Source organism: Impatiens glandulifera, chromosome 2 (assembly GCF_907164915.1).
Source record: "Impatiens glandulifera chromosome 2, dImpGla2.1, whole genome shotgun sequence".
Taxonomy (NCBI): Eukaryota; Viridiplantae; Streptophyta; class Magnoliopsida; order Ericales; family Balsaminaceae; genus Impatiens; species Impatiens glandulifera.
The window spans coordinates 7,758,664-7,772,038 of NC_061863.1; the positions used below are offsets into that span (position 1 = coordinate 7,758,664).

Genomic DNA, 13,375 nt, shown 5'->3' on the forward strand with positions numbered 1-13,375 from the left:
CGGTTCAGTGGATAAGACCTTGTTCAAATTTGAAAAGAAGGAACATATCCTACTTGTTCAAATCTATGTAGATGATATAATTTTTGGTTCCACCGATCCCAAGCTTTGTGACAAATTTTCAAAAATGATGACTGACAAATTTGAAATGAGTATGATGGGAGAATTAAGTTTCTTCCTAGGTCTTCAGGTTAAGCAACTCAAGGAAGGAACATTCATCAGTCAACCGAAATATACCAAGGAGCTTCTAAAGAAATTCGGTATGGACACCTGCTCCTCGGCGGCCACTCCAATGAGTTCATCCATTAAATTGGACAGGGATGATGAAGGGCAATCAGTAGATCAGATTGCATACCGGGGCATGATCGGTTCCCTGCTATATCTGACAGCAAGTAGACCGGACATCCTGTTTGCAGTTGGTGTATGTGGAAGATTTCAAGCAAATCCAAAGCAATCCCACTACACAGCCGCAAAAAGGATACTGAAGTATCTAAAGGGTACACCTGATGTCGGTCTGTGGTACCCAAAGGACTCATCATTCAATCTAACGAGCTATTCAGACGCAGACTATGCAGGCTGCAAGATTGACAGAAAGAGCACCAGCGGAACATGTCAGTTCCTTGGTGACCGACTGGTATCGTGGCATAGCAAGAAGCAGACATCCGTGGCTACATCAACCGCAGAAGCAGAATACTTGGCGGCCGGAAGTTGCTGTTCTCAACTTCTCTGGATCCAACAGCAGCTAAAGGATTTCGGTATTACAGCCGAAGAGTCCCCAATTTTCTGCGACAACACAAGTGCCATTGCGATTACATACAACCCGGTTCTCCATTCCAGAACCAAGCACATCGACATAAGGCATCATTTCATTCGAGAGCATGTCACGCTGAAGCATATCCGGCTGGAATACGTACCCACCGATCAACAAGTAGCCGATATCTTCACAAAGCCTCTACAGGAAGCTAAGTTCTCTCAATTTAGACTTACTCTCGGATTAACCGATATTAGCCAAATCCTTCCAAAGGATACTTAAAGGAAAGTCGGTTCAGACAGACAAACCGGTAACTCTTCCTAAGATGTTGAACTTTGAATCTTCGGGGTGTCTGTGGAAGAACCGCCCAGTTTATCAGATAGAGTACACCGACCGGCTACCTGGTGGAAACACCACGTAACCGCATCGGGATGAACAACTGAAAGCTGACCGGTTCGGAAGAAGATTATCCCAGATTATTTGAAATTCAAACAAAAGAGGAATAATTATCAGAGGTTAAAGGTCTCTGTTCTGCATCATTACCTTTTAGAATAAACCTGGTCGTGCCTAAAAAGACGTGAAGATCTTTTAATATCTTTCATAGTCCAGGCCTATGACCGACACCTAGACCTGCAAAGTTACCTATTTTATGCAAAGACTCTTATCCTGCAGTTAATATACATCACCTCACTTAATGCCCGGACAATAGGTTATCCCCAAAAACAGTATTTAAAGGAAGAGTCATTTCACTTAATCACTCACAACTCAATACACTCTTTCCTCCCTAAGGCAAAGAAACTCACAAGAACATCATCTCTCTCTAAGGCATCCTGACAATGTCTACCTTCACAAACATCCTACAAGTGAACTTCGAATCATGCTCCAGTACAGATCACTATGATCTATACCGAATGATCAAACAACTGGAGGATACCGGTCTCCAGTACTTCCTAGATGATAATCAACTCATCTATCCTCAGTCCGTCATTGAGTTTTTCAACAATGCCAGGGTGTACCGGGGGACACCTTACTTCAACACCCACATCCAATCAAAAGTTAGGGGTGCTATCTTTGACTTCACCGAGCAAGACTTTGCTCGGTGCTTCAATCTGCCCAAACAAGGGCTCACGGACCTTAATCCTCCAGCCGACACCAAGGCTGAGGTCTCTCTCTCTCTATCTCGGTCAGATGACCCAGTCGATGATCATGGCTCCAAATATCCCTTGAAGGCTGAATACCAGCTCCTAAATGACATACTAGGGAGGAGCATCCTCGGGAAAGATGTAACCCACACATATTGCACAGTAACGTTCAATATGATGGCAGCCATCATAACGAGGACGCCGGTCAACTGGTCCAGAGTGCTGTTCGATGCCCTGATCTGGATAATCGGCACCAGGTCGGTGGCATTCATTCCCCAGATCAGCCGGCTGTTTGAGGAGCTCGGGGTCCCAACCTGTCCAGGCGAAGGTTTGGACCGCAGCCAAGTGTTCACCAAGGAAATCATCGACTCGTTCTACGATCGGGTTGAAGAGAGGAGGAACCATTAGATCACTCCTTCTTACATCCGGTCATTTTGCTTCACGCACCGGATGTACTGTTATTCAACTCAGATCTGACCATATCGGCTTCATCCATGTCCACTTCGGCTTCATTTCTGTTTTTCATTTCTGTATGACATATTTCGGTTTTATCTCTATCACTTTCGGTCTCCAACTAATCAATGTTGTTTATGTGATAAATGAACTTAATGAGATAATCTAATTTAATGAGATAACTCCCAACCACCTACATCTTTACTCTACAACTAATCTGGTTACTTCTCAACTACCATTTACCTCGAGACTTGCAATATGCTCCTTCCCCATGCATCATTAAAAGGAAAAGATTCTCTTCCTTAATAAGACAAAACTGATAATCAATGCTCAGATTTTCCCTCCAAAACCAATTCTATATAAGGAGCCATCCTCCTTTCATTTTCTCACATCCACAATCTCACTTGTACTTCTCTTGAATCTTTCTCTCTCTACATCATCATCATGCCAAGCCGAACTCTGGGAAATTTTCTAAGTGTTGACTTCGGCTCATGCTTGGCCGAATGGGACTACGATCACCCAAAGAAACACATGTTTGAGAGCCTCATTGTTACCGGCCTACAGGCCTTCCTTGCCGAATCCGGCCCCATACTAACTGAGGATGTAAAGGAATTCTTCAGAAATGCGGTCAACTGGGGAGACCGCATTGTAACCACTGTAAGGAATCATACCTTCCGGCTTGATGAAGCCGAATTTGCTGCCCTTTTCAATCTGCCCAAAGAAGGGTTCTCTGACTTTCCGGCCTTGGTGGGCACTGATGAGTACTACCAGACGTACCGCTGCTTAGGAACCTTCGAGACGGTGGACACCTATGGGTTGAAAACCCGCCTCGGTAAAAGCACTCAACTACTTCTTGAGATTGTCACTCGGTCCATTCTGTGCCAATCTGTAAATCAGCGGTTCTCAAAGAATACCTATAATATGATGACCCACATCTACAACCATACGCCCATCAATTGGGCAGCGGTCCTTTTTCAAACCTTGAGGAAAATGGTGCGGACCAAGAAAGGTCTCGGCTTCGCACCACACATCAGCAAGTTCATCCTCAAGTACCGGCCAGATTTTGGACCGGGCACACCGGCATCCCCCTCAAACATTCTTGATAAAGATGCCGTGGTGGAAAAGTACTCCAAATTCGTGTTTACTGGTTAAACATCTTTATTTAAATGTCTTCCTTTCGATCCTATCGGTTTCCATTCTAATAAAATATTGTTTCAGTTTTAATCGCTTCTCTTTATTCTTTGCATCTATCTCACATAACCGGCTTCACATCGTTCGTATCCGGCTTCATAAAATATGCTTAACACTGTTAAAATCAAAAATCTGAAACACTATTAGAAACCGATCTGTCATTCGGTCTCAAAGGAAAAGATTGCGTCACCGATGACATAGCCAAAATTTTGGAGGGAAATCTCCCGCCTAACAAAACCGCCCACCGTTTCGTACGAAACCGCTCAAACTGACACATTTCATTTTGGAGGGAAATTTCCCGCCCATTCATGATGGGACGGTTTGGCTTCCAGACCGCGCCTATAAAAGGGGGCCTTCGTCATATTTCTCTTCATTCTCACAAATTCACTTTCTCTCTCTACACTTCTACAATCTTTCGAAGCCGATTTCCTTCATTTTCAGAATTCTCAAAACATGGTTCGTCGTGACACAGGTCGTCGTGATGCGGCATTGTTCAAATTATATTCTCAGGTTGATTTTGAGGAGATTCGGCAATATGGAACGACCGAGGCAAAAGAGGTAGCTAACCGGCTGATTGAGACCGGTTTGGAACAACTACTTAACGGTCCTCACATAATATACAAGGAAGCGGTAGAAGAGTTCTTCGAAACCGCAACCGTCTCCTACGACAGGATCCTCGCAACGGTGTGCGGTTCTCAAGTAGAGATTACCGAGGCAGTCGTGGCCGAGAGCTTGCGTCTTCCAAATACCGGCATGGATGCTATGGCAGAGATGGATGAGGATACATATAAAACAGCCTGCCAACTTCTATCGGCTACCAACGAACCGCTTACCACATCCGGAAAGAAACAGATGCTGAGACCGGAGCTTATTCCGGCATGTGACGTCTTTGCCAGGGCGATCCTGGCAAGGGGAGGAAATTTCAGTAATCTAACCAGGGACAAAATAAAGATGATTTTTCGTCTGATGGATGGAACGGAGATTAACTGGGCAAGGGCGGTGTTCAGCAATCTTATGGGAATGGTAAGACCGGGCTCGGACAGATCTTGGGGATATGCTGTACAGCTCGGTAAGATATTCTTACACCTGAAGGTCAAAGTCGGTCCCGGTGTTGGAATACGAAAAAGCAGCATCATTCGATCAAAGCAGTTTCTTCCTCGAAAGCCGTCGGCTTCAAGCTCCACAGATGGCCAAAAGAAGAAAGCCGCAAAGAAAAAGACCCCGGCGAAAGAAAACACCGGAGGAAAGAGGAAGGAAAAGGTAGTTTTCGAAGAACCTCCTCAACAAACAGAGGATGAGGAGTGGGCTGATGAGGAAGCCGAAACAGAAGGAACCGAGTATAGAACGGATCAGGAGGACGATCTCTCGGCTCGGACTCCGACCGATGCCGTACAAAGTTTCAACCCTCAGACCACCGAGGATGGGGAAGGGAATGACGAGGGAGCCGATCAAGAAGGCCTCAGCAGGGAAGAAGCCGATGAGGCCGAGGCCGAAAGACTAGCCCAGAATATCTTTCAGGGCATTATCAAAAGAAACGTGGACGTTATCAGTTTGTACTTGGAATGGCACGATTACCGGTTCAACTCTAAATATAAAGATATCCTACAGGATTTCGATTCGGTAAAATGCATCAACAGATTGGAGGAAGTGGAGGACCATATCTTAAGCCTCACAAAATCCAATACCATTCATGAGGTACAATGCCGAACTGGCCTGCTGATACCGAGGAGTCAGCTTCGACAGATAAGAAAGCGTATCAGAAAGATTAAGGAAGAATATGCCGAAGGGGGATCGGTGTCTACCGTAGCACCGCTAGTAGTAGAAAAGCTCGAAAAAGGCAAATTGGAGTTACACCAAGAGATAGCGCGGTTAGAAGCAATCTGCGTTCAGAAACAAGTTCCAGTATATACCGCTCCGGTCGTCGAAGATTTTCAAATGGACTGGGCATCAACTTCAAGGGAAGACACCGCGACACCGAGGGACTTTGAGACTCCGATGCCAGATGATGATGAAGTACCGGGAACTGATGAGGTACCGACTCCAAGAACTGTTGATATATCAACTCCGGGAACAATCGAGGTACCGACTCCGGGAACCATTGAGGCACAAACTTTAGAGGATGTCGAGGTACCAATCCTGGAAAATGCGGCACTGAACTTAGAGGATGCGGTCACATCAGAAGCACCTACTGAGGTTGTTGAAATACTAGACTCTGATGTTGAGAGAGCCGATCCCCATCAGACCGAGCAGTCCACTCACACTCCTCCACCGGCAGCCACCGTCTTCGTTCCTTCTAAGGAATGGATGGATGACCTATTTCAAAAATTTGAAGTAGTTGTTTCGAAGCGGATTGAGGACCGACTCCGGCAGTTTGACACCTCAATATCAGAGAAGATTGATGACCGAATCCTTGATCACAACGTCTCCAAGCTTCAACCGCTCAAGGAAAGATGCGAGACCGCTTTTGATTCGGCCAAGCAGTTCGCCGATGTGACAAAGGACGTTGTGGATTACCATCAAAAGCGCCTGGAGCAACTTACCACCGGACTATGGGAAGAGGCCGGTGAGCGAGCAAACTGTGCTCAACATATTTTGGCTCTGGAGGGTCTCACTTCGGAATTAAAGAAGGATTTCGAACGGGTCGACCCAACAATTGAACGTGTCTCGGCACTGGAAAAGAAGAACGAAGATCTCGAGGCCGAAGTAAAGGCACTAACTGAGCAAATGGCCGAAATCTTGAAAGCTAAGGAAGCCGCGGATGCCGCGGCTATAGAGGCCGATGCTCTGGTTGCTAAGAGAGTCCAGGAAAGGCTGGACGTCGAGGTTAGCAGAAACAAAGAAGCACCGCAAGCGACTCAGCAAACCGCGCCTCAGCTTACCGAAGATGAAAGAGAGGCCGAGAGAATAAGAAGGGCTGAGAGCATGTATCCAGGGTATGCTGAACAAATAGCAAGACAAGTCGCAGCGGATGCCGAACGATTGGAAACGGAGCAGCGACGGCTGGCAGGATTTGCAAAGGAAAATGAGAAAAAGAAGAAGGCAGCCGATTCCGTTTCAGCACCAGCAACTTCCGTTTCAGCACCGGCAGCCTCGGCTTCGGCATCAAAGAAAAGAAAGAGGCCGGCTTCTAAGAAAGTTCGAATTCTAGAGACGCTCAACACGATTTCGGAACCGGCCGAAACGGACCCCTCGCAGCAAGAAGACCTAATCGAGGAAGAAGTCGTAGATCAGTTGCGGTCTCGATCAAAAAGGCCACAATCCTCTCAACCGCAACCGCCACCACCACCGAAGAGAAAGAAGAGCGCCTACGAATTCACTGACTCAGAATAGGGACTCTCCTTCCTTTTCTTATTTGTCTTAAGTATTTAGGCTTTATCCTCTTCGGTTCGCTATAAATATATAAAGTTACTTTTGAATACCGGCCTTATTTTGCATTCTTACATGATTTTGATAATTTTAAATAAAATAATCAAAAAGGGAGAAATTGTTAGATAAATGAATGGTTAAATAAATGATAGAGATTCTTCCAAAACCAGAGATTCTTTTAAAAACCTCTCCCTTAAAATTTTTCGAAAATTTCTCTAAGTCTTTTTCAAAAATCGGCCAAACAAAACAACCGGCCTACGGTTGCAAACTTACATGATTTTGATAATTTTAAATAAAATAATCAAAAAGGGAGAAATTGTTAGATAAATTCATACCGGTTCAAATAAACCTAACTTAAACAAACTTCCTATGCAGGAACAAGGAACCGGACCGGATGAATAAGAAAACCAAGTCAAGGTACCGAACCGGTCAAGACACCAAACCAATCAAGAGCATTCGGTACGTGACCGCACAGAGGATGGATCGGCCAAAGCCTAAAAGCCAAAGCTCAAACAGCCGATCAATCCACAAGACCGGAGGAAGTCCGGTCACTTCATCATCAAAAAATATTCGGCCAAGTCAAGTGGTCAACCTAGGCCAAGTCAAGAGGCCGACCTGCACAAGAAGACACTTTGGGTATCTGCTGAGAATGATACCAAAGGAACAGACTGAATACTTCCATATCCATGTAAGTCTGAGGAAAGACTGTAGGCTGCAGAAAACAGTACTACCGGATCCTTCTACTTCGGGATAAGCCAGAAAGGAAATCTTCAAAGTACAGACAACTGTCCAAGCAGACAGTGCCTACATTGAGTAAAAGACAAACCCAGCAGGTTTGCTTTACAGACCGGCAGGTCTGAAACATGACGCCAGGTCTGAGATTGACCGTCAGGTCTGAGGAGAAGACCGGCAGGTCTGAGACACTGAATCACTGCACCGCTGACCAGCCAATCAGATTCAAGGAAGTGAAATATGACCGTTGGCATATTTCACCTATAAAAGGAGGCAGTTGAAGAAGAGTAAATGCGTCAGTTACCAGAGTTACTAAGTGAGATAAACATTAAGTGCATTTACTACAAGTGATAACAGTGTGGCATTCTAAGAAAGCCTAAGTGCTAAATTCTAAGTGTGTGTTACAATTTCGGTGTAAATTGTACGGGTGTTATCGAGCAGAAAATAAGTCTCGATCGGATTGTACTTGTATTCCTTAGTGAATATCCTTCTCGCGGTTTCGAGAGGAAGGGGTGACGTAGGAGTTTTATCTCCGAACATCCATAAAATCTGTTGTGTCATTTACTTTCTGTTGGCTTCTTTACATAACCGATTAATCTAACAACATCACTCAGAACCGAATCTCTACTTACCATACCGAATATCCAGATAACCGAAACCGACCCACCATTCTTCAAAAACTCCATCATCCGAAACCGACTTTGCCTATCATACACGTGTACCGCTTCAACTTGAAAGCAAACCTCTTCCGCGCTTGAACCTAGTTCAAGGGTTTGTGACAGGTTGTGTAGTATTGAAACCCCGGTGTTAATCTCTAACCGGATTAACCACCACCCTACGAGTGAGAACCGCTAACCGGTCCAACCCCCGGTCCACCAGCGGCGACCTAGATCCTAACAGAAGCCTTAAATCCTAACAAAAGAAAGTGCATCGTGACAAAAAAAAATGTGGTCATTTTATTTCTACCTTGTTTATTTCATTTTTATTAAAAAAAATACTAATACTCATTTCCTTTTTCAATTCATAGACCACAAAATTCTTAGTCAATTTATATATAAATTCTTGTGTCCAAGAGTTAAGAATAACAAATTCTTAATTACTCCTAATAGAATAACCACTTAAAAAAATGAAACATATAATATTTGTTTCAATTTAAAGACTCAGAATATTGTAAAAATAATTCTAATATTTAGCAAAGTACAAAGTAAAAAAAACTGAATAATTTTTTTTGTTATGCAAGCATGATTACTTATATGTTGTTCTATATCTTCATGAATCTTGGAGCTTTAGTTTGCAATGGACTCTATTGAGAAAGAATACTTTTTTAGGCTAGAATTGGAATGAATTTGATTTATGATGGTTCTACATTTGTGAGATTCTCTGCTACCAAAGTGATGCCTGTTACCATGTTTCAGTGTTCTAAATGGCGGTCGAGGCGGCCGCCTAGGCGGCACCTAGGCGGTAGGCGGTCCAATACCGCTCCGCCTATACATGAGGCGGTCAGATTATTTAATTATATATTATTTTTAATTAATTAATTACTAATATTAATATATATATATATATTCAATAAAAAAACTTTTTGAAATGACTCTTTACATTCCAATTCATTTATCTTCTTCTTTTTCGTTTCTTATATCATTCACCCCACCTCCTTGATCATTTACATATTCTTTGATCATCTAATCATCTGTCACTTCTTCAGCTCGTCTACATACTTATTTTTGTTAAATATTACTATGTTAGAGAATATTAATTTGACTTTTTAGTAAAATAATTATTATAGAACATCTTTATTATATTTATATTCAACCGCCTAGGCACCGCTTAGGCACCACCTAGGCACCCGAGGCAGTAGGCAGTCACTTACCGCTCCGCCACCGCCTACTGCCGTTTAGAACACTGCCATGTTTCCACTATGATAGAGGAGGGACATTAAGGTAATTGTTGTTATTATTGAGTAAAAATATTTCTTCTTGTAAAGAACCCATTTCCAAACTAAGGGTAGGTTCACAACATCAATATAATAATTTTAAATAAATTTTATTATTAAACAAAAATGTAAAATTAAATTGATATATCAATTCTATACAAATATCTTCTTTAATCATAATATAAATTAATATATTATTAGTTTAAATCAAATTATTCGGTTATTTGAATAAAACCATATATTCGACATTACTACATTATTTATATTCAATTAAGACCTTACATTTGACCATATAATCGGTGGATCCAATGTTTTTCAGTTTGATGGGTATAACGATTGGGTGATTCAAATTGATTTAAATGTTACCCGTAATTATTATAACTAAAATGAAAATGATAATCGAAATACAACTAGGAATGTGATTATAACATTTTAAAGTAGCTCAAGTGACAAGAGTATAGAATCTTATTTAAGATGGTAAAGGTCATAATATTAACTTTTACTTAAAAAATATTAATCATAATATTAATTAATATATCATGAGTGCGACTATTCAGTTAATTTGACCATACAATTGAGTATTACAGTTGAGTGATTCATATCGATTTGAATGTTCAAATCGATTATTGTAAATGAAATGAAAATGATAAAACCGAAAACAACTAGGAAGAATGTGAGTATAACCTACTAATATAGTTCAAGTGACTAGAGTGATTCCTAAGAGATTAAATGTCAAAATTTCGATTCTCACTTGGAGCATTTTAAGTTGAAGTATAAGTTAAAGTAGAGGTTATAACAGTTTTAACTTTTACTAAAAATATTTTAAGTTTAAAATAAACCAGAATTATAGAGTTACTTCTTAAATTAGAAAAAAACTACTTAGTTGATTTTTAATGCTTTTAAACATATAACTTGCTTAATGAGTTGTGCAAACATAATGGATCCATGGATTTTACATATATGTCGTTGTCAGTTTTACATATTCCATTGTCATTTAACAAATTGAACAGCCAAAAACAGTTATCATAAATTCTGAATCAAACAATTGAGTCCTAATAAATCGTATAGTTGATTGATTGTTAGATCTGTTTATTTCCATTTATTTTGAATTGTCATTTTTTTTTTCCATTTGATTGTGTTTAATTCCATTTAAATCAAGGAAAAATGTTGTTTTACCTTAATTTCAAGAACTCATGTTTCATTTATTTTCTTCTAGTTATTTTTTAATGAAATGACATCATGTCCCTAGCTTGATTCCAACACAAAATGTAAAGAAGAAAAAAAATATAAAAATTAAATAATTTTTTTGATATATATAATTTGTTCAAAGCCCTCAAATAATACTTATTCTATTCATTTGTTCATACTTAGTATAAAATATGATTTGTTTTATTAATATTCATTTTTTGTAACATAAAAACTAAAGAAAACGCAAACCTAAACCATCAGCAACAAGAACAACAAACTTTCATCTCAATCAAAAATATTTATTTTATTTTTACCTCAATAATAAATTCTCCGGCTCCTTTTTGGTATCCTTAGGTGTTGAATTATGTCCTCTGTTATTAATCAATCATAAATAATCAAACTAAAATTAAAGAAAAAGAAGAAGAAGACAATAGTGAGAATGATAATACCTTTAACTGGTTACTAGTCAAAGAGGATAACAATAACTTGTCCCCAACAAGCAACTTCAACTCTTTAACAAATTCCAATTTACTTATTTTATTGATCTGTATAATCAAATATTAGTGTCAATAAATATCAATGATGGAAAGAATATATAGTCTTAACATTATTTAATTAATTACCTTGTAAAACTCATAATGCATCTTCACTAAACTCATATCTTTAGCGTTTATTTTATCTGATATCGCTTCAATTAGCGAAGTAAAAGGAATCCTTGTATTAGATTCCTCGCGGAATCTATTATTTCCCTGTAAACCGAGAGAGCAAGAAGTTAACAAATTTCGATGAAAAGTAAACATATAAATTGAAATTAAACCCCAATTCCAATTCAAATTTCAATGTTACCAAGTACTTGAAAAATCTTCATACAAAGAGGAAGAAGAATGAAAGACTTATTTGAGTTTGTTTCCATTGCCTTAGTATTGATTTGATTGTTGGTTTGTTTTATCCTATGTATTATTACTTGGTTGTTTCATATTATGAAACAGGACTATGAAAAAAAGGTAATAAAAAGAATAGGAGAATGATTAAACTTACTATCTTGTGTTGGACTCGACCCTCATTGCCTCGATAAACAATATTAGTACTGCCTGCAGCTTTAACAGCTTGATCTCTTGTATTCATTTCAATACCTATCAATGAACAAAAGGGTCTTCTAAGAACTTTAATTCGAACATGAAAAGAGTTAGAAATGAGTAATCCTTACCATTCTTAACCTTCTTGATGCCTGTGTTAGATTCTTCTACATCTTGATGCTGATGCCTGTGTGATTTGGATAGGTGAAATGTGCATGATCTGTTACAGATGGAGTCCAACTGGGGAAAAAAACAGCCACCAGCTTCATCAATCCATGCAATTGGTTTCTCCAATCCTGTCTTTAGATCTATTTCAATCATATGGAAAAAATCCAAAATTGAAGGATGGTTATGAATTTGCACTTCAATCAATGATCTCTTCATCTGAAAGTTTTCTCGAACCAAACCAATAATATCTAGAGGGAAATCAATCCATTGGTTATTTTGATGAAACAGGACTCGTTGAGGCAATCCACTTTTTTGTAAGTTCTTATAATTGTTAACTAATAAATTCCCATTGCAGCTTTTCCTATCAATTGAACTTCCACTCTTGCTTGATTCACCCATATTCGATTCCCTTTTCCTCTTTGAACCTAAAACTACACTACCATTATTCACCTTTTCTAATTTAACTATCTCACCCTTATTTTCAAGTATCTGAACAGGTTTCAAATCCATTGTATCTATACAAAGAATTGTATCTAATAACCTATAGAATCAGTTTTGTATAACAACGAGTGGAAATCGCGGGACCTGGGACAAGAAATCAGTTCATTAGCACTCAAATCAAATGGAACATGATTATATATCATGTCAGCAAGTGAAAAAGCATACCAAATACATCGAACAACTATCAATTTCTGTATTGATTATCCTTTTGTTAGTTATCTGCATCATATGTATGAGTAGTTTTACAAAACCAAATTGCTCCAGAAGTTTAAGAGAGTTTCCAATATCTGCATGCCATCATAGGATAAAGCAAGGTATAAATGATGATACAAATTTCCGTTTCAAATCAATATCAAGTGATTTAACATCCTAAGCCGAGATTATTAATTGCCTACAGAAGATTATAAACAGAATGTCGAATTCAAAGCTAGAACCAGTACTGTTCGATCGTTGCAAAAGTCGATTTAATTGAATATAGAACTGAAAAACAAATAGAAGATCGGAACAGTCGCGAAAAAGAAGATTCGCACCTCTGTGAGCTACGATATCGTGATAATTGGACTGCCGCAAGTCCGCAACCGTTCGTTCCGGCGAATCAAGTAAGCTGATGAATCTGAAAGAAGATCAAGAGGAGAGATATCAAACTAATGTCGAATTTTCAATGCTAGCACAAATATCCGATCGTTGCAACAGCCGATTCAATTGAATATAGAACTTAAAATTTTAAAGAAAAAAAGCAGATTCGCACCTCTGTGAGATACGAGCTGGTGATGAATGCACTGTCGTCGTCGTCGTCGCCGTCGCCGTGCCGGAAAATGAAGTATCGCCGCGGCTACTGCAAATTCGAGACGGCGACTAGAGAATGTAACAAACTCTT

At 39.8% G+C, this 13,375-nt stretch overlaps 1 protein-coding gene across 1 annotated transcript; it reads right to left on the minus strand.

The window, feature by feature from the left end:
- Positions 1 to 10,994: 10,994 nt before the first annotated feature.
- LOC124928067 (inactive poly [ADP-ribose] polymerase RCD1-like) lies at positions 10,995 to 13,113 on the minus strand. The gene is made up of 7 exons (XM_047468599.1): positions 13,029 to 13,113; positions 12,664 to 12,785; positions 11,961 to 12,582; positions 11,792 to 11,886; positions 11,377 to 11,502; positions 11,203 to 11,298; positions 10,995 to 11,124 (listed from the first exon to the last, which is right to left on the minus strand). The coding sequence occupies exons 3-7, from the start codon at positions 12,505 to 12,507 to the stop codon at positions 11,116 to 11,118; spliced, it is 873 nt and encodes a 290-aa protein (XP_047324555.1). The 5' UTR covers positions 12,508 to 12,582; positions 12,664 to 12,785; positions 13,029 to 13,113; the 3' UTR covers positions 10,995 to 11,115.
- Between the last annotated feature and the right edge of the window lie 262 nt (positions 13,114 to 13,375).